Below are 25179 nucleotides of genomic sequence, written 5' to 3'. Positions count from 1 at the left end.
GAAGCCACACCCGCAGAGCATCATTGTGGCTCCCGTGTAGAAGAAGGAAAGGAAGCCACACCTGCAGAGCGTCATTCTGTCTCCCATGTAGAAGAAAGAAAGGAAGCCACACCCGCAGAGCGTCATTCTGTCTCACATGTAGAAGACGGAAAGGAAGTCACACCCGCAGAGCATCCTTGTGTCTCCCATGTAGAAGAAGGAAAGGAAGCCACACCCGCAGAGCGTCACTGTGTCTCCCATGTAGAAGAAGGAAAGGAAGCCACACCCGCAGAGCATCACTGTGTCCCCCGTGTAGAAGAAGGAAAGGAAGCCACAGCCGCAGAGCATCATTGTGTCTCCCATGTAGAAGACGGAAAGGAAGTCACACCCGCAGAGCATCATTGTGTCTACCGTGTAGAAGAAGGAAAGGAAGCCACACCCGCAGAGCATCATTGTGGCTCCCGTGTAGAAGAAGGAAAGGAAGCCACACCTGCAGAGCGTCATTCTGTCTCCCATGTAGAAGAAAGAAAGGAAGCTACACCCGCAGAGCGTCATTCTGTCTCACATGTAGAAGACGGAAAGGAAGCCACAGTCGCAGAGCATCATTGTGTCTCCCATGTAGAAGACGGAAAGGAAGCCACACCCGCAGAGCATCATTGTGGCTCCCGTGTAGAAGAAGGAAAGGAAGCCACACCTGCAGAGCGTCATTCTGTCTCCCATGTAGAAGAAAGAAAGGAAGCCACACCCGCAGAGCGTCATTCTGTCTCACATGTAGAAGACGGAAAGGAAGTCACACCCGCAGAGCATCCTTGTGTCTCCCATGTAGAAGACGGAAAGGAAGTCACACCCGCAGAGCATCATTGTGTCTACCGTGTAAAAGAAGGAAAGGAAGCCACACCCGCAGAGCATCATTGTGGCTACCGTGTGGAAGAAGAAGGAAAGGAAGCCACAGCCGCAGAGCGTCATTCTGTCTCCCATGTAGAAGAAGGAAAGGAAGCTCCAACTGCAGAGCATCACTGTGTCTCCCATGTAGAAGACGGAAAGGAAGCCACGCCAGCAGAGCATCATTGTGTCTCCCATGTAGAAGACGGAAAGGAAGCCACGCCAGCAGAGCATCATTGTGTCTCCAAAGTAGAAGAAGGATAGGAAGCCACACCCGCAGAGCGTCATTCTGTCTCCCATGTAGAAGAAGGAAAGGAAGCCAAACCCGCAGAGCGTCATTCTGTCTCCCATGTAGAAGACAGAAAGGAAGTCACACCCGCAGAGCATCATTGTGTCTACCGTGTAAAAGAAGGAAAGGAAGCCACACCCGCAGAGCATCATTGTGGCTCCCGTGTAGAAAAAGGAAAGGAAGCCACAGCCGCAGAGCATCATTATGTCTCCCGTGTAGAAGAAGGAAAGGAAGCCACAGCCGCAGAGCATCAGTGTCTCCCATTTAGAAAAAGGAAAGGAAGCCACACCCGCAGAGCATCATTGTTTCTCCCATGTAGAAGAAGGAAAAGAAGCCACACCCACAGAGCATCACTGTGTCCCCCATGTAGAAGAAGGAAAGGAAGCCCCACCTGCAGAGCATCACTGTGTCGCCCGTGTAGAAGAAGGAAAGGAAGCCACACCCGCAGAGCATCACTGTGTCTCCCGTGTAGAAGAAGGAAAGGAAACCCCACCTGCAGATCATCACTGTGTTCCCGTGTAGAAGAAGGGAAGGAAGCTTCACCCGCAGAGCATCAGTGTCTCCCATTTAGAAGAAGGGAAGGAAGCCACACCCGCATAGCATCAGTGTCTTCCATTTAGAAGAAGGAAAGGAAGCCACACCCGTAGATCATCACTGTGTCCCCCGTGTAGAAGAAGGAAAGGAAGCCACACCCGCAGAGCATCATTGTGGCTCCCGTGTAGAAAAAGGAAAGGAAGCCACAGCCGCAGAGCATCATTCTGTCTCCCGTGTAGAAGAAGTAAAGGAAGCCACACCCGCAGAGCATCATTGTGGCTCCCGTGTAGAAGAAGGAAAGGAAGCCACACCTGGAGAGCGTCATTCTGTCTCCCATGTAGAAGAAAGAAAGGAAGCCACACCCGCAGAGCGTCATTCTGTCTCACATGTAGAAGACAGAAAGGAAGCCACAGTCGCAGAGCATCATTGTGTCTCCCATGTAGAAGACGGAAAGGAAGCCACACCCGCAGAGCATCATTGTGGCTCCCGTGTAGAAGAAGGAAAGGAAGCCACACCTGCAGAGCGTCATTCTGTCTCCCATGTAGAAGAAAGAAAGGAAGCCACACCCGCAGAGCGTCATTCTGTCTCACATGTAGAAGACGGAAAGGAAGTCACACCCGCAGAGCATCCTTGTGTCTCCCATGTAGAAGACGGAAAGGAAGTCACACCCGCAGAGCATCATTGTGTCTACCGTGTAAAAGAAGGAAAGGAAGCCACACCCGCAGAGCATCATTGTGGCTACCGTGTGGAAGAAGAAGGAAAGGAAGCCACAGCCGCAGAGCGTCATTCTGTCTCCCATGTAGAAGTAGGAAAGGAAGCCACACCCGCAGAGCGTCATTCTGTCTCCCATGTAGAAGAAGGAAAGGAAGCCCCACCTGCAGAGCATCATTGTGTCTCCCATGTAGAAGACGGAAAGAAAGCCACGCCCACAGAGCATCATTGTGTCTCCCATGTAGAAGACGGAAAGGAAGCCACGCCAGCAGAGCATCATTGTGTCTCCAATGTAGAAGAAGGATAGGAAGCCACACCCGCAGAGCGTCATTCTGTCTCCCATGTAGAAGAAGGAAAGGAAGCCAAACCCGCAGAGCGTCATTCTGTCTCCCATGTAGAAGACAGAAAGGAAGTCACACCCGCAGAGCATCATTGTGTCTACCGTGTAGAAGAAGGAAAGGAAGCCACACCCGCAACGCATCATTGTGGCTCCCGTGTAGAAAAAGGAAAGGAAGCCACAGCCGCAGAGCATCATTATGTCTCCCGTGTAGAAGAAGGAAAGGAAGCCACAGCCGCAGAGCATCAGTGTCTCCCATTTAGAAAAAGGAAAGGAAGCCACACCCGCAGAGCATCATTGTTTCTCCCATGTAGAAGAAGGAAAGGAAGCCACACCCGCAGAGCATCACTGTGTCTCCCGTGTAGAAGAAGGAAAGGAAACCCCACCCGCAGAGCATCACTGTGTCGCCCGTGTAGAAGAAGGAAAGGAAGCCACACCCGCAGAGCATCACTGTGTCTCCCGTGTAGAAGAAGGAAAGGAAACCCCACCCGCAGAGCATTACTGTGTCTCCCGTGTAGAAGAAGGAAAGGAAGCCACACCCGCAGAGCGTCATTCTGTCTCCCGTGTAGAAGAAGGAAAGGAAGCCACCCCCGCAGAGCATCATTGTGTCTCTTGTGTAGAAGGAAAGGAAACCACACCCGCAGAGCATCACTGTGTCTCTCGTGTAGAAGAAGGAAAGGAAGCCACACCCGCAGAGCATCACTGTGTCTCTCGTGTCGAAGAAGGAAAGGAAGCCACACCAGCAGAGCATCATTCTGTCTCCCATTTAGAAGGAGCGTTTTCTCAAGTGCCTTCTGATCCAATATAGGAATAGTTTCTTTAAAAAGCTGGCTGCTTGTGGAATACTGCTGTCGTTTGCTACAGCCTTGTCCAGAAATGCATTCCAATCACAGCTTTACCGTTCCCATTTTTCCTCTTTTAGCTGCTGGTGAGCAGCCCTCCGTAACTTCGGCTGACATATGGGTTGGGAGTGGGAGTCTCATGGTGCTCTGGTATCGTCCTGTTATTTATTGGCAAGTGGTTGAACTGGTGACTTAGTTCATCGACTTTACACTGTCTGCAAGACATCTGTGTGGAAGAACAAAGGTGTGCTCTAGCCTCAAACCTCTCTCGTTCTGTTGACTAAGCGGCCCATGCCATGTTTAATCCCAATATATAATCCTCGAATGTTAGTCCTTTAAGGAGGAAGGGCCCAATACTTTCCACCGAGGCCACTCTGGCTACTTGACCATCACCGAGAGCCACTTCTTCTTCACTGTTCTTTCAGCGAGGTTTGTGGAATGTAAATGCCGCATACATATTTATTTAAAATGTGGTCAGAAAGAATGGGGAATAGCTAAAACAGCTAAAGAAGCTTTAAAAATATAAAATCATTACCCGTATTGGAGTAGTGTTTCTTTCCAGTAATTATGTGATTGTGATTTACTGGACATTTGTTTGTGATGTGAAGGGATTCCAAAATGTTCTAAAATGAGGTTCTGTTTGCTGAATACTTGTGTAGTCCTGTGTTCTGTTTTAAGTGGTTCTGGATCTCTCAAGTTACCGCTGACGGGCTGAAGGCCTTAATCTGGACTTGGAGATGCTTCAAAGTGGGGCAGTACGGTCTTCTTTTGGTATCTTTTGAAACTGCGAAGACTTGCAAACGCTAGTCTGTGTGACAGAAATATCCTACCTATGGTGTGCTAGACTGAACTCTGTGCTCTGATCCTTCTCTTCCAGGCCCCGCTGACGTTCTGCGATGTCGCCGCTTGTTTCTCTGACGAGGAGTGGGAGCTGCTCCAGCGCTGGCAGAAGGAGCTCTACAAGAAGGTCATGAAGGAGATCCAGCTGGCCTTCAGCTCTCTGGGTGAGATGACGCGGGCACGCTTAGGGTACCAGTAGGTACTGTACGAAGGTCATGAAGGAGATCCAGCTGGCCTTCAGCTCTCTGGGTGAGATGACGCGGGCACGCTTAGGGTACCAGTAGGTACTGTACGAAGGTCATGAAGGAGATCCAGCTGGCCTTCAGCTCTCTGGGTGAGATGACGCGGGCACGCTTAGGGTACCAGTAGGTACTGTACGAAAGTCATGAAGGAGATCCATCTGGCCTTCAGCTCTCTGGGTGAGATGACGCTGGCACGCTTAGGGTACCGGTAGATACTGTACGAAGGTCATGAAGGAGATCCACCTGGCCTTCAGCTCTCTGGGTGAGATGACGCTGGCACGCTTAGGGTACCAGTAGGTACTGTACGAATGTCATGAAGGAGATCCAGCTGGCCTTCAGCTCTCTGGGTGAGATGACGCGGGCACGCTTAGGGTACCAGTGTGTCCTGTACGAAGAGCCCTGCCCAAGATGTGCGGACATTCTGTGTTTTTCATAAGAATAGTTTACTTTATCCTCTGTCATCATTCTGTTTCATGGATTCACCGTTTATCATATTTAGATGAGGTGTATCCAGACTTCTTTTACATAGTTAAGCCAAAGATCTGGCATGGCTCTTGCCCTCGTTGACCTACGTACTTAGAAATCTCAAAAGAAATGGCCCTCAAGACCTGGCTGTTTGTTTAAGCCTCTGGGGCCTGCAAGCGCCTGGATTCCCTATCGGGTGATTAGCCGCGCTTTATAAATCCTGATTGATTGATTGAAATATATTTCCTTTTCTATGGGCTAACCTGGGGCTAAATTGATTCATATTCCAACACTTTGTGAAAGTCTTACCAGTTGCAGCAGGTTAGTGTCCTGCCTCCTCAAAGGAGCTTGCCACAATGTTTGCTCAGCTTGCTTATTTCCTTCTGTTCCTCCCTGGACGATGCAGACTGCACACCCAGCCGCTTGTGCTTTCTGCTGCTGTGCTGTCACCTGTATGTAGTGAAGCAAGAGATGAGCCGCGAGGGGGTCTTTGATATCCCCAGCACCTCCACCGCCTGTCTGACCCTTCCAGCTCCAGCATGCCCTTGTCCTTCCAAGGGTCATATCCGAGTGCCCCTACTCCTGATCAACAGGTGTTCATTCTTCTATCACCTGAGCTTGAGCCGCCCATCACCCCATTCGCATCTTCGCCCCACTGCCTGCCCAGCTTTGCCTTCTCCCACTCATATGTTGCCCCACCCCACTTCTTCACTGATGGGAGCACACCTCTGGACCATGTAATGGGTGTCAGCCTAAGAAAGTGACCCGCTTCTTACTTTGTCACCCGTGTTTGATCAGCCACGTTCATCTAGCAAGAAAAGGTTAATAACTAATGAGCATTTTAATGATGCAGGAACTAGACTGTGCTGCTTCTATTTGGACACAACATCACACGTGATTATCGCTGTAAGAGAAGCACCTGCCACCTTTGTTTAAGGACCTTTCTTTGCTAAGCACTTTTACTGACCCCCTGAGCCATTTCTGCATACTAGCCTAACCTACACCCCCATATAACTACTCTTATCAGGAAAAACCTTACACTTGTAAATCCTTTCACTTACGAACAGGTTCATCCCTCAATGGAGTGATCTTCCTCAAAAGTAAATCCCTCCATTGCGGAGCTGAATGAGCGAGTCAGGGAGGGAACGCCCAAAAGCAGAGGCTCTGGAGCTCGTTGGTGTTATAAACCTTTTTCAGATGTATTTCTACTATGAGCGTGGTAGAAAGTGAACACCCACAGAACTGGTGGTGTGGAATAGAGGAGGTTTCTCTAGCATGAAAAATAATTTTCCCAGTGAGAAAACAAACACTCAAATGAATAATATAAAATACACAGCTATGAAAAGGCAATTGCCTCTCTCTATATGCTATTTAGCGTAATGTACAGTTAAGCTTACAGAAATTACTCTCTGTGGAAACATTCTTAAGACTGTCCCATAATTGCTCTTTGAAAGCCTTGTGAATCCTATTCGTTTGTTAATCTTCATCGTTGTAAGATAGTAAAACTATGGATGCAGATTTCTACATGGTTTTGTAAATCCAGCCTCAGTTCTTTACAGTGTGCCTGTCTGTTAGCTAGCACTTGTAGAGCAAACCTCATTGTGGGAAATAAATATATCCCTGTGAAACATACTGTTTACAGTGTCAAACCTAAGTGTCCATGGGACTTTAGTGCTAACAGTTTAGTGAGTCTTGTAGTAAGGTTCTGTGGTGGCTAGCAGCTTCTCAAACTGTGCTTGCATTCTCATCAACCCAAACCATCAAGTCAATAGGTTCTAGAACCACTAACATGCTCCTGCCCTGGTTTGTTTCATGTGGCTTGTGTGAGAAAGTGGCGCTGTATATACTGTTCCCAAATAGGTACAGGGTGTACACAGTCCACAGTCCCCAGAGGTTTGGCAGAGGCTAAAGTTAGATATAACCTTACTCTCTAAAGTGGTAGCTTGGTCGAGCAGTAAGGCAGTATCGGTGGACAGTGTAAAGCATTTGTTGTACACACTCAGTCAGCAAAATGGTTTCACACACTCAATAACTGAACTCTAGGCCAATGGTTTATATAAAAAATATATGTTTGTTTTATTTTAGAACCGACAATAGGTATTAAAATATACTTTCTCAGAATGAGATGCTTTGTATAAATACTTTTGCAATATGCAATTGGCTTTTGTAGAAAGTTACAAGTTGTTGCAATAGCCAACACAATTTTAAACACAATAATGCATTGAGTTCAATGGAAGTTTCAAGTTATTTGCAATAGATTACTTTCAGGATTACTTTTGTGATTCCAGGACTGGATCCTAGATTCAGTCCTGGGACAGTTCTTAGAAACAAGTGATAAAAGTCAACTTAGTTACTACTAGGATTTTTAAGTAATATTTTGCTATTTTAAAAGTTGCCAGGAGAAATTTCATAGAAAACAGTCAATGATTCCCTATGGAAGAAAATTCAAGTTGCAGGTAGAGTATGTTCTCGTTACTTTTGTAGTCCAGTACTGGGTGCCTAGACTCAGTACTGGGACCTTTATTCAAAACAGTTAAGTAATTACGTTTTCAGAATTTGTACGATTTTTAAAGAATATTTAAAGTTTGCAGAAATCAACACTTAAGAAGAAATTTCACAGAAAAACAGTCAATGATTTCCTATGGAAGAAAATTGGGTTACTGGTAAGTACAGTTGTGAATATTTTTCAGAGTCAGTGCTGGGCACCAAGATCCAGCACTGAGAGCTCACCTAATAGCAGGTGAGTATTTTCGTTTTCGTTACTCGGCTGATTTTTGGTGAATATTTTAAGTTTTGAAAACTCCACACTTTGAAATTTCAGAAGAAACCAGTCAATGTTACCCTATGGAGAAAATTGAGTTATCGGCTTTAAGGTAAGTACCCGACTGGCAGAGTTAAGGTTCTGGGCATAGACTCCGGGGTCTCCCAGGGTCAGGTAGGTACAGTTGTTACACCCTCAGCGGCACAGGGGCAGCCGGGTGCAGAGAGAGTTAGGCCCAATGTTATCCTCTGGGAGGCAGGGGGGCCTTGGATGGTGGCTGCTGACTAGCAGGTCACGCGGCTGTGGGAGCTGGGCTCCTGGTCACTTGCTCAGGGCAAATGGGGAAGTAGATGGGTGTAGAGGTTACACTGTCAGGGCCACTTGGGCGGCTGGGTGCAGGGTGCTTTTGAGCCTTCGGGCGCTCAATTGATTTCAATGGGAAAGCTCCGGTTTAGAAAAAGACTGCAAGCTCGGGGACGAAGATTCTTCAGGTGCCACCACCACTTCGACAGGTAAGTTGGGTAGTTGGAGGATAGGTAGGTACCCCGGAGTTGGACACAGGGGGCCACAGGGCGCCGGGGTGCCTTTTGGTGTCGGGAAATCTTACCCTCTGTTGATCGCGGTTGGGGGGGTACCTAGTTCTGAGGCTGCAGGCGTCGTCCGGAGCATCGAGGGAAGTCCTTGGGTGCCGGACTCGGGGTCACAGTCGCCGTGGGGTCGTCCTCGTGGTCTTTGTTCACTCCGGCACAGGCCAGGCTTGGCGGGTGCAGAGTATGAAGGGTTCGCGGTTCCGGGCTGATGCCAGGGGTTAGAAGCAGATTTTGAGTAGAGGCTCTACTCATGGGAGTACCAGGTGCTCAGAGCCAAAAGGTAGCCAGGTCCTCCGGGGTTTGTGAGGTTGCTGGCCACAAGAGGTGCCGGGTTGTAGCAGGTTTGAGGGTCGACAGGCCGGTAGGGCTGGGGCCAAAGAAATTGGTGTCTTCCTCTTCTTAGCAGCTGCAGGGCAGGTCTTCTTTCTTCTTGCTCTTCTTTGTATTTCGGAATCTGGAATCTGGGGAAGGAAGGTTCGGGGTGCCCCTAAATACTAGATTCAGGGGCGTTACAGGTAGGCGAAGGGCAGGGACCAATGGGTCCCTGTCCTGGGGTGGGTACACCCCCTATTCTGCCACTCTCCTGTGGGAGGGGGGCAGTAGCCTAGTCCTGATTGGGTAGGGCCTCCCATCTTCAAGATGGCGAGTGCCCGGAGATGTGCTTCACCTCGCCTCCCCCACCTGAGGGCCGGGTTTGGCAGGCTGGCACATCCCCTGTCCTTATTTGGGGTTTCCGGCCAAGCTTCCCGCCAGAGTGGGGGTTGCAAGTGGCCTGGGGAAGCTCACAGAGGCGGCATGCCTTTGAAGCGTCCCCCTGCCCATCCTGGGGGAGGAGATCTAGCACCTCGCCCAGGATGTGCATTGTTGCAGGCCCAGGAGAGCAGGGGCTCTCCTACCCAGGGGTCCAGCAACATGTCTGCTGTGTGGCAGCCTAGGCAGCTTCTCAGACCAGACGTGGATTGTAGGTTAGGTTTCAGGGGGCATCTCTAAGATGCCCTCTGTGGAGCTTGGTACATTAAATCCCACACTGGCATCAGTGTGGGTTTAATGTGCTGAGCAGTTTGATACCAAACTTCTCAGTCTTCAGTGTTGCCATTATGGTGCTGTGGAGTTCGTGTTTGACAAGCTTCCAGCACCATGTACTCTTAAATGGCAGCACTGCACGTACAGGGCCCAGGAATGGACCTGGGTACTGTAGGGGCACAGGGCTCACGCTCCTGTGCCCACACCACTGGCATAGGGCACCCAGCTAGAGGGGTGGCTGACGTATGCCAGGGCAGTGTAGGTTGTGGGCATGGCACACAGGGATGTGTGCCATGTCGACTCTCTGTTTTGTCCTGTACCCAGACACTCAGCCTGCAAGGGTAGTGTGTGTGTGTTATGGTACAGGGCCTCTAAGTGTGGCACAATGAGTGCTGCAGCCCATAGAGGCCTTCCCTGGTCACAAGGCCCTGGGTACCTAGGGTACCATTTACCAGGGGCTGACATGTGGCCAGGGTTTGCCAATTTGGGTTGGAGGTTTTGGTTTAGGGAAGGAATATAGGCCCTGGGCACCTGATTGGCAGGAGCCCAGGGCACACTCAGTCAAAGTACAGTCAGCAATTCAGCAAAAAGTGGGGGCATACCATGCAAGAAAGATGGCACTTTCTGACAGCTTGCTACTATTTCTCTTCTCTTTTAAAGAGGCCAGGTTGGGGTGTCAAGATGGCTATGTGAGTAATCCAGTTCGCCCAGCCATTGACTAGCAGCACCCCAAAAGACAGCTGACCCCCTCACACACTCACCACTGAAATACTTAGAGACCCCAGAAGCATTGGAGAACACAAGCAAAGGACCGCTCACTCGTGCATGAGATGGGAGTAGATTGCTGGAGCGGCCTGCACCACTGAGTCTGAAAAGGGCGGCCGCAGAGCTTGCCGCAGGAGAGACGCACTGCAGTTACAAAATAGAGAGTGACACCAGCCGGGATCTCTCAGTAGGGGGCTCACTCCTCTCTACTTCAATCTTGAGCCCTCCAAGGGAAAGGGGGCCTGCTCGAGGTGAGCCTGACATCCCTTTGGTGCAGACGTCTCATGTCAAACATCTCCTGTCAGACATCTGCTGGTAAAAACATATCCAAACCACAAGACAAGCGATGAATCTGACTCTTTCCAGGAGATACTGGAGAACCTGGCAGCTCAGCCCCCCTTCAGTGTGAGAAACATCATATTGGTTACTTGGGTATTAAAATAACACAAAAGGTGAACGACCTGATGGAGTGAAACATCAGCCTGCTACTGCAGAACACGGGAAAGATCTGCAGTCATGTCACGCCAGGGGCTATCCTGGCTGGGTTGGAGAGCATCAGTAAAGATGACAACCCTCCTAGAGTCCTGTACCTATCCATATAATCCTACTCCCACTCCTTCGTACGAAATACAATTTAGAATTGGTGACTTTATTTGTGATAGGAAGGGTTCCAGACAGACGCCGCTTCTATATGCCCACCGAAACATGCAGGACTAAGAGTCCCACATACCCAAGACACCTGAGGTAGGTTGTTTTGTTTGTTTGTAGCCCTGAGGAAGTCAGTGGTGACTGTACCATGAGACGAAACACGAGTTGGCTACTTGTTTGACCACCTTGGTCTGTCCAGACTTGTGGATATACATCAGCTGAATAAAGGAGCTCGCTGTACTGAGGAGTTCCTAAGAATGGACTTTCATTCAATTTTGATGCTCAGGAATCTGTGTATTTAGATAAGCAGTGGTGCTTTGTGGACCGGATAATCTATGGCATTGGAAGGTACCAGGGCTTGTAAGGAAGCACGGAACCTGGGGATTATATCCTTCATCAGTCACCAGAACCACCCCAAGAGTGTGGCATGAAATAGCAGTTAAGGAAGGGCTTGATGATGTTCCCTTCACCTCTCATCCAATAGTCAACAAGGGCAAGAGACAGAACATTCAAAGCCTGGACAAACATGAGGTACATCAGAATTTGTGACCTCTTTGGTGGAGGAAAATCAAAGATTTCAATTCACATGCAGATCCTAGCGATCCTAGCGGTCCTAGCGGTGGACCTCTATGTCATTAGCAGATTTGGAACTGGGTAATAGAGCCAGAAATTCACCAGGTGCCACCCATACCCGGACAGACTTGGAGAAGTGCCTTTTACTAAAAAAAGACATGAGGAGCTGGTGTTTAACAGCTACAAAATCCAATCAGAGACAAGCAGGAGATACCAATCTCCCGGCAACTCAGATGGGAAAAAGAAATAAGACACGCTTTCTCCGACAGCGACTGGAGATATATACATGTTGGAGCTCTAACACCACTCAAATAAACACACATAACAAAACAGCTTCAAACCTAATTAGCTATTCATATCGCTCTCCAGTTAACCTTCATGAATGGAATTCAAGAACCTCGAACAAATGCTGGGGGGTTGCGACTCAGCAGGGAACTTGATTTATTTGCTACAGACTTGCACAAAAACTCAGATCTGGTGGGGAAAAGTTCTCAACACGACTGACAAACTCTTTCAAAACAAAATTACCAGACTTTCCACATATATGATGCTAGGCTAACTGGAAAAAATACTTTCCTCTTACTGTCCCACAGGGATAAGCAAATCTCGCTGGCATTACTATCAGAGAATAATATGGCGATAGCACAGTAGGGGGGAAGAAAATGCCCTCAACGCAGGATTGGCTGCATAGGTTACAGCATAATTTGGCAAGGGTAAAAATAGCACTCACTCTCTCTTATGCCACTGTATGCTTGTACGCTCTCTGACAACCCTTCCTAGACTATCCGTATTGTTCAGGTCAGGTCAAATAACTTTATTTCGGCCACCAGGGCCATAAAAGTACCAACAGAATTAAAATAAACAATAATAAATAGAAACATAGTTAAACAATGTACAAACAATTGCTAATTTAAAAAACAGATTACAACAATTAAAACAGTCATTTACAAAACATGCATATAGATAAAACAGCAAAGTGGCACAGAGTAAATAATACAAACAATTTCAGACAACTACAGGGAGGGAAAGCACATCCCTTCTGATCACCCACATAGCACCCACAAATTTGGCAACAGCTGGACGGCAGTCTGCCCTGAGAATGCGAAGTGCAGCAGAGTTGTTGCGTACACTTAGCCGCCTGCATATGGGAGCTAGCCAGCTCCTACGGGCGGAGGCATAGGCTGAACACACAAAACATGTGTGGAACATTCTCCTCGGCAGAACTACGGGTCAGTCACAGAGTCTTCCCCCCCCCCCAACTCGTATGTAAGTCCTCACAAATACTGAAAACAGTAGCCACACAAAGTCCCAGTTAAGGCAGAAAAGTCCCAGGCCTCTTTGAATATAGAGAGACACAAATGACGCTCAATAACGATGCACAAACAGTCCATTTCATCAGGAATCAACATTTCCCTCAGGCATAATATATTGGGTTTTTAGGTCTCTCCTAGCGACGCAGCGCGAAAGCGCTGTCGCTAGTGAGATCTATTGTTACTGACTTGCTTCGGAAGGGAGACAGGAGATGTGCACGCGCAGGCCGGAACACGCACGTACAGACACGCAATGTGCACATCTCCTGTCCCCTACTCCGTAGGCGTGCACATCTCCTATCCCCGCATGAACACAGCGCGCCATGGCTTGCTTTCACTTTCCCCCTCCCCCAGACGCATAGCATGCTACTTCACGGGAACTCACTGCGCGCTGCACACGCGCTTGTTCTCTTTGGGGGCACGAAAGTCAGAACACACTTATACCCGATACCGGCTGCTGGCTTGTGACTTGAAGGGCGGGCTGGCCAACTCCAGAGCTGCAGCTGCAAACCGAGCTGTGTAATCCCTGGAGGCAAGGCCCTAGCAGCCGGGCGACACAGAATCATAGTAGGAAACAACTGTTACAACCCGGATGACACAGACGTATGGGCAGCGCTACAGGAAGGAGCCATAACATCGCCATATTAATGTGCTGAGACCCATGCTACTGACAATTACAGGCATGTAAATGTCACTCTACTCCCTTGCAAGTAGAATAAGAGGGGACTAAACAGAGGAGGACTACTGAGCTTTCCTTATACTCCCAACAGCGGATTGAAGACCAGAAGTCCAGGCAGAGACCAAAGGAACTAAAGCTGGGTGAGGGACAAAAGCAGGACACAGGCTGTTGAGCCCGCCACACTGACTATCCAGGAAAAGAAACACAGCGTAAACTGATTACTCATAGGGGCGACAGTGTATAGAATAGTGCCTGTAGAACGCCAAGGGTCTTCTCAATCACTAAAATAAAGGATGCCAACTAAAGCAGAGAGGACAGACAGAAAAGAAACCAAGATGGCGACAGATTTGAAACCCGATAATAAATACCTATGCTTTGGGTACGGGTAGTCTGACACTCACCTGGGGCTTGCAACCGGGCGTCACACTTTCTCCTCCCGGCCCAGGTGGGGCATCGGAGTCCGCCCCACCCGCCACAACCCCTAGGTCCCGGCGCCCGCCAACTTTAGTCCTGCTTCTTCTGTGAAGACTGCTGGTCACACTGGCATTTCCTACCCAGGGGAGGGGCAAGCAGCGGGGGTGCTCCAGGCCAGACAATACGTGGTGACAGGAAAAGATGTGAACTGGATTGGTGGGGGGCCAGGCTGCACCGTCGCGCAGCCTCACGGGGGCGATACGGGCACCATGAGCGTCAAGGCCACCCGAGAGAAGCAATACTGGAGGGGAAGGCGCGCGCGCGAGACGCATTGAAGCGCGCGCCTGGCCGGGGAGGTGGGTCTCTTGCAGCCAGACTCGGTGTACTGCCCGGAGGTGGGACCGGCGCGCGCTCGTACAGCGGCCGGAGCCTGCATGTTTCCCTTCCAAGCCAGAGAAAACCGGGAAGGAGGGGCCTCCTGGGGTCCCGATCTGTACTGGGGTGAATGTATGACATTGTTCTGAATTCTGTCCATCAACTGTTGTTTCTGCATTTGTCACCCCGAGTGGGACGGGTATGCTCAGACGTGAGTCCCGTGCTCTCCATGCCACTGGAATCAAGCTATCCTGGCTGATGAGGGCTGAAAGCCCGAAACCGGTCCTAGGATGCTTGTTTCCAGTCCAGGGAGGAGCTGGCTTGGCAGTTCGGGCTGGACTGTTCCCATGGGGCCCAGGGTCAAGACTGATTTGCATATGGCTAGGTTCAAACTGGAATGGCATGGTGAGAAAAAAAACGATGGATTTAGGCCCAGATCCCTGTACTGGGGTGAATGTATGACATTGTTCTGCATTCTGTCCATCAACTGTTGTTTTTGCACCTGCAAAGGAATATTCAGATGGCTGTAGTTTCCTTAAGGAAACGATCCGAACACCACCGTGACCCGCCTTCCCCCGTTACAGATGTCGCAGAGAATACCAACCCCTTAAGCAAGGTTAAACAAAAAGCAGGGACCCTATTATGCGTGTCACAAAAGAATGCTAGGATTCTCTCATTTTAACCATTCTGGTGTCGCAGAGAACAGTAATCTTCCTCATATGTGAGGCTCACAAACAGTGCATCATTTTGTCACATATCACGGAAAATAGAATCAGCCCCCATAATATACCCCGCTGCCTTGGAACTGATAAGAAAATGATTGTGCCCTTTTAAGAACAAGCATTTGCAATGCAATAGGTCTCGCATTTACGCGAGTTTGACCTATTGGCATTGTAAATGACAATAGCTTTTATTTATGTTTCAAAAACCAAAACATAAATAAAAGGCAATATCATTTACAATAAAAATAGCTCAAACTCTCATAAATGTGAGGCCTATTGCATTGCAAATGCTTGTTATTTATACCAACTCCTAAAATGACTTTTTGACTCGATACCAAATAGCTGTTCAGAAGGGCCGTGCTGTAATTGTCCCTCACAAATACTGATTCCGTACGAGATGTATTAATGTTTTGTAACAAATCATTGCAAAACATCGAAAAATGACTCCTGAGGTTGGATGGAAATGTATTCTCAAAAGGGAAGTAGTCCCCTTGGAACCCTTTCTTGTTTATGATTGTGAAATAAAAGTTTGTTTAGTAGTAGGCAGTAGTCCATCGGAGGACTAAAAACTCTCAAACATATTTAGTTCACACTAAAACCTTCTTTTTTTAAACACTGCAGTTCCAGAGGTGATCACAGACATGGTGGTTTGCTGACCCTACCAGTGCTCCATCCCTGTGATGGCCACCTATCGGAGTGAGTCGCAATTTTCAGTCTATTCAATAATAAACGTTCATGAGTCGGATTGCGACCCACTCCAAATTAGAATTTAGCAAACTGGCCTAGTTGTATATTAGTCGGTTCACTGCATTCTTTACTGGTCGTAAAAATACTGGTCTCAGCTTTGTGATTAGTAAGCCAGGCCCTTAAGTCAGCCGCTTCTCTCTAGCATCTGAAGGTGGGAGTTGGTGGCCTTGAACGCTAGTGGGCCCACCTTGTGTGTGCTTTCTCTGACTTTGGGTTGGCAGATGTTTAAGAAATGACTGCAGCTAAGGTTAGATGGCAGGATGCGCTGTGGTGCCAGATTATTAACGCTGGCAGAGTTGGCCGGTAGCGTCGCTAACCTAGGGACTGGCCCAGGAAGTACAGTTTGTGGCCTGTACTTTCTTCCCCCCCTTTATCACATCACCCGTGGTACATTTCTTTTCATTATACTTTGGAAACCTTCGAGTTCCTTCATAGCAATGCTTCTGTTGTATTTTGGCGCTTCACAAAAGCATGAACTATTAATATTTTTATTTCCATTACAGGCCCCCTGATCGCCAATTCTGTTTTTTCATTAAGACCAAGGGAAAAAGAAGACTTGTGCTCTAAAGATTTTGAAGATGTAGAGAAAATCATCAATGTTGACCTGCCCACAAGTGAGTAGCAAAGAAAGAAACTTTGTGGTCTTTAAGAAATAGTTCATTTTATTTTCTATGGATCTCAGCGTTTTGTCTACATGAATTGTGGCACCTACCAAATCGACAAAGTGGCAAGAAATGGGATGGGCAGAATTTTGACAACTTTGCATCACTGTGGATGCAGCTTTTGTGAACACACTTCTGTTGGCATGGATGGGTGGTTTTCATTATCCTCCCTCTCACCTGCTGATGTTAATGTTTAGCACCTGTTGGTGCAATCCCTCTGCCCAAGTGCACATTCTTGTTCATTGTTCCGATGTGTGCAGTAAGAGCATGCCTCCCTTTGTTGTTCTATGTGCATTCACCGTCTACTGCGTTGTGACCATGGCTCGCTCTCTCTGTTACGCTGCGAGTGTGCCTCCCCTTGCTGGTCTGTGCGCATGCCTCCCTCTGCTGGTCTGTGCGCATGCCACCCTCTGCTGGTCTGTGCGCATGCCACCCTCTGCTGGTCTGTGCGCATGCCATCCTCTGCTGGTCTGTGCACATGCCACCCTCTGCTGGTCTGTGCGCATGCCACCCTCTGCTGGTCTATGCGCATGCCTCCCCCTGCTGGTCCGTGCGCATGCCTCCCTCTGCTGGTCTGTGCCCCCCCATGCTGGTCTGTGCACACGCCCCCCCTCGCTGGTCTGTGCACATGCCCCCCATGCTGGTCTGTGCATACTGTGCATATGCCTCTCCCTGCTGGTCTGTGCGCATGCCTCCCCTGCTGGTCTGTGCACATGCCTCTCTCTGCTGGTCTGTGCGCGTGCCTCCCTCTGCTGGTCTGTGCCCCCCCCATGCTGGTCTGTGCACACGCCCCTCCTCGCTGGTCTGTGCACATGCCCCCCATGCTGGTCTGTGCATATGCCACCCTCTGCTGGTCTGTGCGCATGCCACCCTCTGCTGGTCTGTGCGCATGCCACCCTCAGCTGGTCTGTGCGCATGCCACCCTCTGCTGGTCTGTGCGCATGCCTCCCCCTGCTGGTCTGTGCGCGTGCCTCCCTCTGCTGGTCTGTGCCCCCCCCCCATGCTGGTCTGTGCACACGCCCCCCCTCGCTGGTCTGTGCATATGCCTCCCCTGCTGGTCTGTGCGCATGCCTCCCCTGCTGGTCTGTGCACATGCCTCTCTCTGCTGGTCTGTGCGCATGTTCATTGTTCCGATGTGTGCAGTAAGAGCATGCCTCCCTTTGTTGTTCTATGTGCATTCACCGTCTACTGCGTTGTGACCATGGCTCGCTCTCTCTGTTACGCTGCGAGTGTGCCTCCCCTTGCTGGTCTGTGCGCATGCCTCCCTCTGCTGGTCTGTGCGCATGCCACCCTCTGCTGGTCTGTGCACATGCCACCCTCTGCTGGTCTGTGCGCATGCCACCCTCTGCTGGTCTATGCGCATGCCTCCCCCTGCTGGTCCGTGCGCATGCCTCCCTCTGCTGGTCTGTGCCCCCCCATGCTGGTCTGTGCACACGCCCCCCCTCGCTGGTCTGTGCACATGCCCCCCATGCTGGTCTGTGCATACTGTGCATATGCCTCTCCCTGCTGGTCTGTGCGCATGCCTCCCCTGCTGGTCTGTGCACATGCCTCTCTCTGCTGGTCTGTGCGCGTGCCTCCCTCTGCTGGTCTGTGCCCCCCCCATGCTGGTCTGTGCACACGCCCCTCCTCGCTGGTCTGTGCACATGCCCCCCATGCTGGTCTGTGCATATGCCACCCTCTGCTGGTCTGTGCGCATGCCACCCTCTGCTGGTCTGTGCGCATGCCACCCTCAGCTGGTCTGTGCGCATGCCACCCTCAGCTGGTCTGTGCGCATGCCACCCTCTGCTGGTCTGTGCGCATGCCTCCCCCTGCTGGTCTGTGCGCGTGCCTCCCTCTGCTGGTCTGTGCCCCCCCCCATGCTGGTCTGTGCACACGCCCCCCCTCGCTGGTCTGTGCATATGCCTCCCCTGCTGGTCTGTGCGCATGCCTCCCCTGCTGGTCTGTGCACATGCCTCTCTCTGCTGGTCTGTGCGCATGCCTCTCTCTGCTGGTCTGTGCGCATGCCTCTCTCTGCTGGTCTGTGCACATGCCTCTCTCTGCTGGTCTGTGCGCATACCTCCCCCTGCTGGTCTGTGTGCATGCCTACCTGATTTTTATTTTCAAAAAACATATTTTATTGAGTTTTGAAGCATAAACACATCAGCAAGAAATTGTACTTGCACTACTCCGCACACCGTTTTCACCCACCCCTCCATGTACATAGGTCGTATCACATTAAACAATTTCACGCCTCCAGATAGTTTTGAAAGACCATAGTAGTCCCCCTATTTGCCCCAAATCTTGGCAAAGGGACGGAGACAGCCCCATGCAACGCAAATCAGTTGCTCCTGCTTGGCACACCGTCCATATCAGTACTCCATTCTGACATTGTTGGGGTTTTTGGCATCTCCACTTGCATGCGCTGTCTCCTTTTGCAATCACAGTTACTAGGCCCACAAGCATTCAATCCCCCCGGCCTCCCCGAATCTCATCTAAAAGACCCAGCAGTGCCAGTTTTGGCTTCAATATAATCGTCCTGTCCAACACTAGAGATAAAGACTGAGCTGTGCGCCTCCAATAATGTGCCACAGGCGGACATTGACACAGGTCGTGCAGTTGTATCAGTCGCAGGCATGTTGGTATAGCGATCTCGCTGGAGGCCATGCAGACCTCGCACCATTCAGCATCCTCTAAATCCTCCGCCCACTGCTCCCATCGGTGTTGGAGCGTTTCAAGAGTCTCTGGGGTATTACACAACAAAGAGCGGTAGATCTGAGCAATGCCACCCAGGCGGCCCATCAGCAGCTTCGCCTCCAGTCGGCTGAACTCACGCAGTGCATTAAACTCAGCACGGTATACAGTGAGTGCATGTCCTAGTTGCAGATACTATGGAATTGCATATGTGAGAATGTAAAGGTTAACTGAAGATCTTGAAATTAACATATGCGTGACCTGCTCCATACATCTCCCAGTGTTGCAACCCTGATCAAGACCCAGCCCCGGAAGCCCTCCAGCCGCACCGTATGACTAAGCCTTCGACCACTCCATGGAGGTGTTTGTTGGGTTAACTTCTTGTCCCAGCCTATTAACCTGTTGGCCGCCCTTCCGGTGAGAAAGATCGTCTTGGTGACTACTATAGTCCGATGGGATGGGACGGTCATATAAGGAGTTCGTCACGTTATTGAGCTCAAGGTGGGCGAGCTCAAGTTGGTATGTTGGGTCGCTCCAACCCCGTTCATCCAGTCACTTATCACTAGGAGCTGGGACAACCAATAATATAATTAGATATTCGCCGCCCCAGCCCTCCACCTTAAACCCATCTGCGGCATTTTTCAAAGGTGATATGGGGAGGCAGACCCCCTCAGAGAAACGAGCGGAAGAGTGCCGTGAACTCAGCGGACCATGGGTTAGGGTTGTAGAGCAGAAAGTTCCTCAATATGTTTAGGAAACGTGGGACAATCATCCTTTTAATGAGTGCAGCCCGTCCCAGTCTGTTCAGGAAGGGGGGTTTGGTAGTAATGGGGTGAGATTCAAGTTGCGGTTAAGCAATGGTACATGGCAATATGTTCACCCAAGTATTTAAATCTGAGGTGGCGACCAGAATGTCTGATTGCCAGGAGAATGTGATGTCACAGCGCCCCGGAAAAAGGAGCAATTGTGTTGCTTTATATGGAGGCCAGAGGCCTCTTCATACACCCTAAGAATGCCCAGCACTCCAGGGCCAGATTCTCGAGGATTTGCCAGGAAAACAAGAACATCGTCCGCATATAGCGTGAGCCTGTCCTCCCGCTCTTCAATCCAGTCCCACCCCCTCACCCGGAAGTCGCAGTGTATAATTCTGTCCAAAGGTTCTATGGCCCGAGCAAAAAGGAGAGGGAAGAGAGGGCACCCCTGTCTAGTACCGCGTTTAATTGGGAAGGTACAAGACAGTACTCCAGTTGTTGACGTATGGAGTCGGGCATATCGGTGGGTATTTAAAATCTCTAGGTGTGAAATACAGGTTTCAAGCTCCATGATGTGGCAGAGTTTGTCTCATTCTGCATGTTTGAGGAATGTTTTGGCCACACTCTAAAGCGTGGCTTTATCAACCGCCCACACAGTACCCATTTTATCGACCAATCTTGTATTCATCTCGAAGTACACAAACCGGCCATCAGTAAGGAACCAGGCTTTTAGTAGCCAGAGTGGTTGTTTACATAGCCTAAGGGGTCCCCATGTAAAGCATAAGTAGTGAGTGATCTAAGATCCCACGCAGAAGAATGTCTGCAGTTGTCCTGTGTGTCACATCAGTTTCAGGAAGGAAAAGGCGATCAATGCAGGAGAGGGGTATGGTAGCTTCGGATGTGTGTGTATATGATGGTGCCAAATGCGCCAGGCATCACACACAACCATGGAGTCACTCCAAAAAGCAAATCCCTGGGACAGCATTTGGCAGTGCCCTGATGGAGGATCCGAGACATCTAGGTCAGGATTCAGAGTTGCGTTGAAATACCCTCCCTCCCCCACCCCCCCTCCTACAGAATCACCACCTCTGACGGCAGGTTGGCGAGCACTTAGGTGAGTTCAGCAAGGGTCTGTTTCTCACATTGTGGGGGAACATAAATACTAAACATGTTGTGAGGCTTCCCTTAGAGTGTCCCGACCACCCCAATATAGCAGCTGTGACGGTCCTGGATGACCAGTGTGACTACTAAGGGGGAACATCTGTGGAACAACCTGACCTCTCTGTCGCCGTGATTATATCCAGAGTGAAAGACATGATTGTATCTGAATCTGCAGAACAAAGGCCAGTTAGAGCCCATGAGATGGGTGCTTTGTTACACTCGGTAAGTGTCCCTTGGTGAAGCGAAGCGCAGCCGTATGTTTGGCAGTGGTGGGTGTGCTTGTGTACATAAAGGTCGACCAAATAAGAATTCATACAAAACAAAAACAATCCATCCCCCCGACCGATAACACCCACCAGCTGCACTTCCAGCCCAGAAGCATCTGCCGCCCCAACATCCTCAACAACAAACATAGTATACATTGTAGGGTATTCGAGGTAAACCTCCTCCAAAACAGGATCAGATGTCAGCATTTATAAAGCGTCCTGATCCCAGGGCCAGCAGCCAGATGTGAGATTGGTCTAGAAACATTTTATGAGTGTTGCTATCCTCTCTCCGGGGACCCAAAGCCGCCAGCAGTCTCAGCATGTACGAAGTCTAAGTCCTCAATGGGAGGCTGGACAGCAGGGTATCTCTCCCCTCCTCAACTGGAACCTTCAGGTTCGATATCTGAGAATTTGGTTGAACGTTTGTATGAGCTCCGTCCATGTATGGATTTGGTTCGTTGGCGAGGTAGGGGCGGCGCTCATGTGACAGTAGGCGGCTCTGGACCATCTCCAGAGGCCGCACTAGGAGGATTTTTACATGCAAGTGCCCTTTTCTCTGCCACCCATTCCCAGGCCTTCGCCGGTGTGTGAAAAAAGTAGGTACAACATTGGAAGATCATTCTTAGTTTCACGCCCTCAAACGATTTACGTTGTTACTGTACTGCCCTCGTGTAATTCGGGAAGATCATAATAGGGGTTGACTGAAATGTGATCTTCCCCTGGGTACACATGTGGCGTATAATGATATCCCTGTCCCTGTAGTTTTGGATTCTTGCTATGATGGGCTGCGGCGGTTCACCCGGTGGGGGTCTTTGAAAAAGGGCTCGGTGACCTTGCTCCACCACAATCCAGGGGAAAAGAACCCCACCTGGAACGCAGGACATGATACAAGTTTCTATATTAAGGGCAGGAAAGGGGGATTCAGCTTTTTCCAGGAACCCCAGAAGGCAACGGTTGTTCCACCTAGAGTGGTTCTGCATCTTATGCCCTTGCCTCCAGAATGCGGGTTGTGGTGGTCAGTGCAGCCACTTTCAACTTTAGGTTGCCAGTATCATCTTTGATATTAGAGACTCCGCTCTCCACCTCGGTGACCCTCCCTGCTACATTTCGGAGATCTTGGTAAAGAAGAGCAACATCCATTCTTACCTCACCAATCTTTGTTTAAAGCGCTTTGCAGGAGGTCTGGATGTCCTAATGAATTTGTGCCACATCTGTTACGCATCAGTGCTTAGTGTCTGTGGGGGCAGGAACCCTGCTGTCTTGCAGACTCGGGGACCCGTGTGAAGTATATCAGTCTTTGGTTTGGCATCCAGCAAGGGGCCCTTGTCTTTCTCCATGGCAGCCACACACAGCGCCATGTTGCCTGGCTATACGACCGCTGCCACCTTTCCAACGCTGCTCCAAAGTGTCAAGCGAGGGTCAGCAGCTGAAGGCCCAAGAGAGGGGTGCACCACACATCCGCTGCGCTGATTAGGACCTCAAGTGCCAGTCCATACCTCCAGGATTATTCCGGATTGCGGAGGAGGTCCGGGAGCGATCTCAAATTGCGTCCACCATCTTGGCTGTGTTCGCCACGCCCCCCTTCCTGATCTTTTTGTATGTGGGGAAAAAAATCAAGGCCACTCTAAGTGGTAGGAGAACAGATTCATGCACTGAGGGGACAGGCATTGATAATAAATATCTCAACAAAACCCTTGTCCAAAATTCAAATGGAAGTTCTAAATAGACGCCTAACCTTCTGCCCCTACATGAGATTGGTTTCACAGGGCCCAGGACTGACGCACTTAAATTTGTAAGAAAATTAAAACTACTCAATGTTTCGCCACACAGACTGACAAAAAACATGAATTATATTATTTCATTGTCTAAACTCCGTGGAAATTATATTTCGGATCTTGAAGCAATTGGCAACAAGTAGTGAAACATTAACTCTGGATGAGAGAGGTGCGGCGTTGGGAGCAGATGCTCAGCATTCTGAGCCAAAAACAGACGCGGAGAGCTCCGCGGAGGAGAATATACTATGATGTGAAACGATGGGCTCTGTCACTGACACAACAGCAAGGGAGCGGACTTCAACCTACAGCTGCCAATGGGCAGCAAAATCAACATATTCCATGAGTTAGGAGGACGATCAATGTGATCAAAGGATGGAAGTATTCTGAAAATCGAAATTTGAATGCCTCTGAATGGAAGGAACTGGAGGCACTCAAAAATGATGAAACTCTAATGATTAAGCCCGCGGACAAAGGGGGTAATGTTGCCAAAAGGGACAAGAAAAAATGTGTACAAGAAGCACACTGTTAGTTAAAAAATGGTAATCATTATGAGAAATGAAAACTAACCCACTTGAGGAATTAAAAAAAAACTATTTCATGGCATGCCAACTATCGGGAGCAACATGGCCTATTGGAGTTTGTGTACCTTAAAGTATATAATCCTGTTATTCACACAATTTACTTCCTCCTGAAAATTCAGAAGGATCTGGAGCATACACCAGGAAGACCTAATATGAGTTCCGTTGGCTCCTTCTTAGAAAATGGATTTAAAGACAATTTTCTCATTGAATTTGTGCCAATGCTACCATTATACATTAGAAGTTCCTCTGATTTCCTGCTGAAGATTCACAACATACCTTGTGAGAGTAGTTATCTGATGGTTACTCTTGATGTTGTATCATTTTACACGTCAGTACGACACAAATGGGGCATCAAAGCCTGCCGGCATTTTTTGGAAGAAAGATCGATCAGTCTTCTACAAAACACACATGTTTTTGTAAATGTAAAGCTTTTGTTTGGAGCACAAAATCTTATGTATGACAACTCTCTCTACCTTCATAGGCAAGGCACAGCCATGGGCATCTCCTTTGGCCCAACTTGTGCAAATCTTTTCATGTACAAGTGGAAGAGGAATGTGGCCTGGGCGGAGCATAACCAGGACAAGATGCTACATGTAGTGTTTTGGTTGAATTGTTTAGATGACCTATTCTTTATCTAGGACAACACTGAATCTTCACTGAAAGATCATATTAGGAGGTTAAATAGCGGTGACTACAACATCAGATTAAAAAGCAACATGAGCAGGGATACTATGGACTCATTTAATGTTACATTGTTTATCGGTAATGGAGAATTGTGCACAAAGATTCATCGAAAAGCAACGGCTAGCAACTGTATTCTGCATGCTAACAGTGGGCATCTGAAGGCTGTCACATGGAACATTCCTTATGGGACGCTTCTCAGATGAGGACTATTGAAATAGAGGCTGAGGGGGTGATAAGTCGTTTTAGATCTAGAGTTATGTTGCAGCGGTTTTGGAGGATCCACTGGTCAGAGCTTGAACACAAAATAGAGTAATCCCACTGCTGTCAACAATGGAAAAAGCAACAAGGGGCCGCTTAATAGGCAAAGATGTGTGCAGATTCATAACAGAGTTTTCAACTTGTAATCAGAAAGTCCGAGATGGTTTCACCAATCACTGGAACCTCCTCAGAAGTGATGAACATCTGAATGAAGTCATTGACGCATATCACCAAATCAGTTATTGGAAAACAGCTTCACGTGGAGAAATTTTTACCTCTAGTCACATGAATTCGGGTGTGACGAGAGGGACTCAGAGGAGGGCGGAGAATGAAGAGGAAGGAGTTTGGGGATGAACTTCATGTAAGGCTTGTTCAAAGGGTGTAATTCTGAAACAATACACCACTTTTAAGGAGTAAAGAAAAATATCGCAAAACGGATTACATGTCAGACTGATTGTGTGGTATATGTCTTGAAATGTGAATGTCAAGGACGTTATATGGGCAGCACAACAAATAAACTGAAGCTGAGAATCCTGCAGCATTTAAGGGCGGTCAAAAACAAAGACATAAGTTATCCTGTTATCAAGCATTGTTGGGAGTATCACTGTCTCATCTTCTATGGTATTCAGCACATCAAGATGA

General features: G+C 49.1%; 1 protein-coding gene across 1 annotated transcript in view; it reads left to right on the top strand.

Moving 5' to 3' along the window:
* Positions 1-25179, top strand: part of LOC146839119 (uncharacterized) — a 203173-nt gene that overhangs the window by 14374 nt on the left and 163620 nt on the right. The window contains exons 2-3 of the mRNA XM_085603120.1: positions 4452-4578; positions 16232-16342. Coding sequence (XP_085459246.1) covers positions 4452-4578; positions 16232-16342 — 238 coding nt within the window. The remainder of the gene's footprint in view (positions 1-4451; positions 4579-16231; positions 16343-25179) is intronic.

Source organism: Triturus cristatus, chromosome 4_2 (assembly GCF_964204655.1).
Source record: "Triturus cristatus chromosome 4_2, aTriCri1.1, whole genome shotgun sequence".
NCBI classification, from domain to species: Eukaryota; Metazoa; Chordata; class Amphibia; order Caudata; family Salamandridae; genus Triturus; species Triturus cristatus.
The sequence above is the reverse complement of the archived record's forward strand: the minus strand, read 5'-3'. Positions and strand labels throughout refer to the sequence as shown.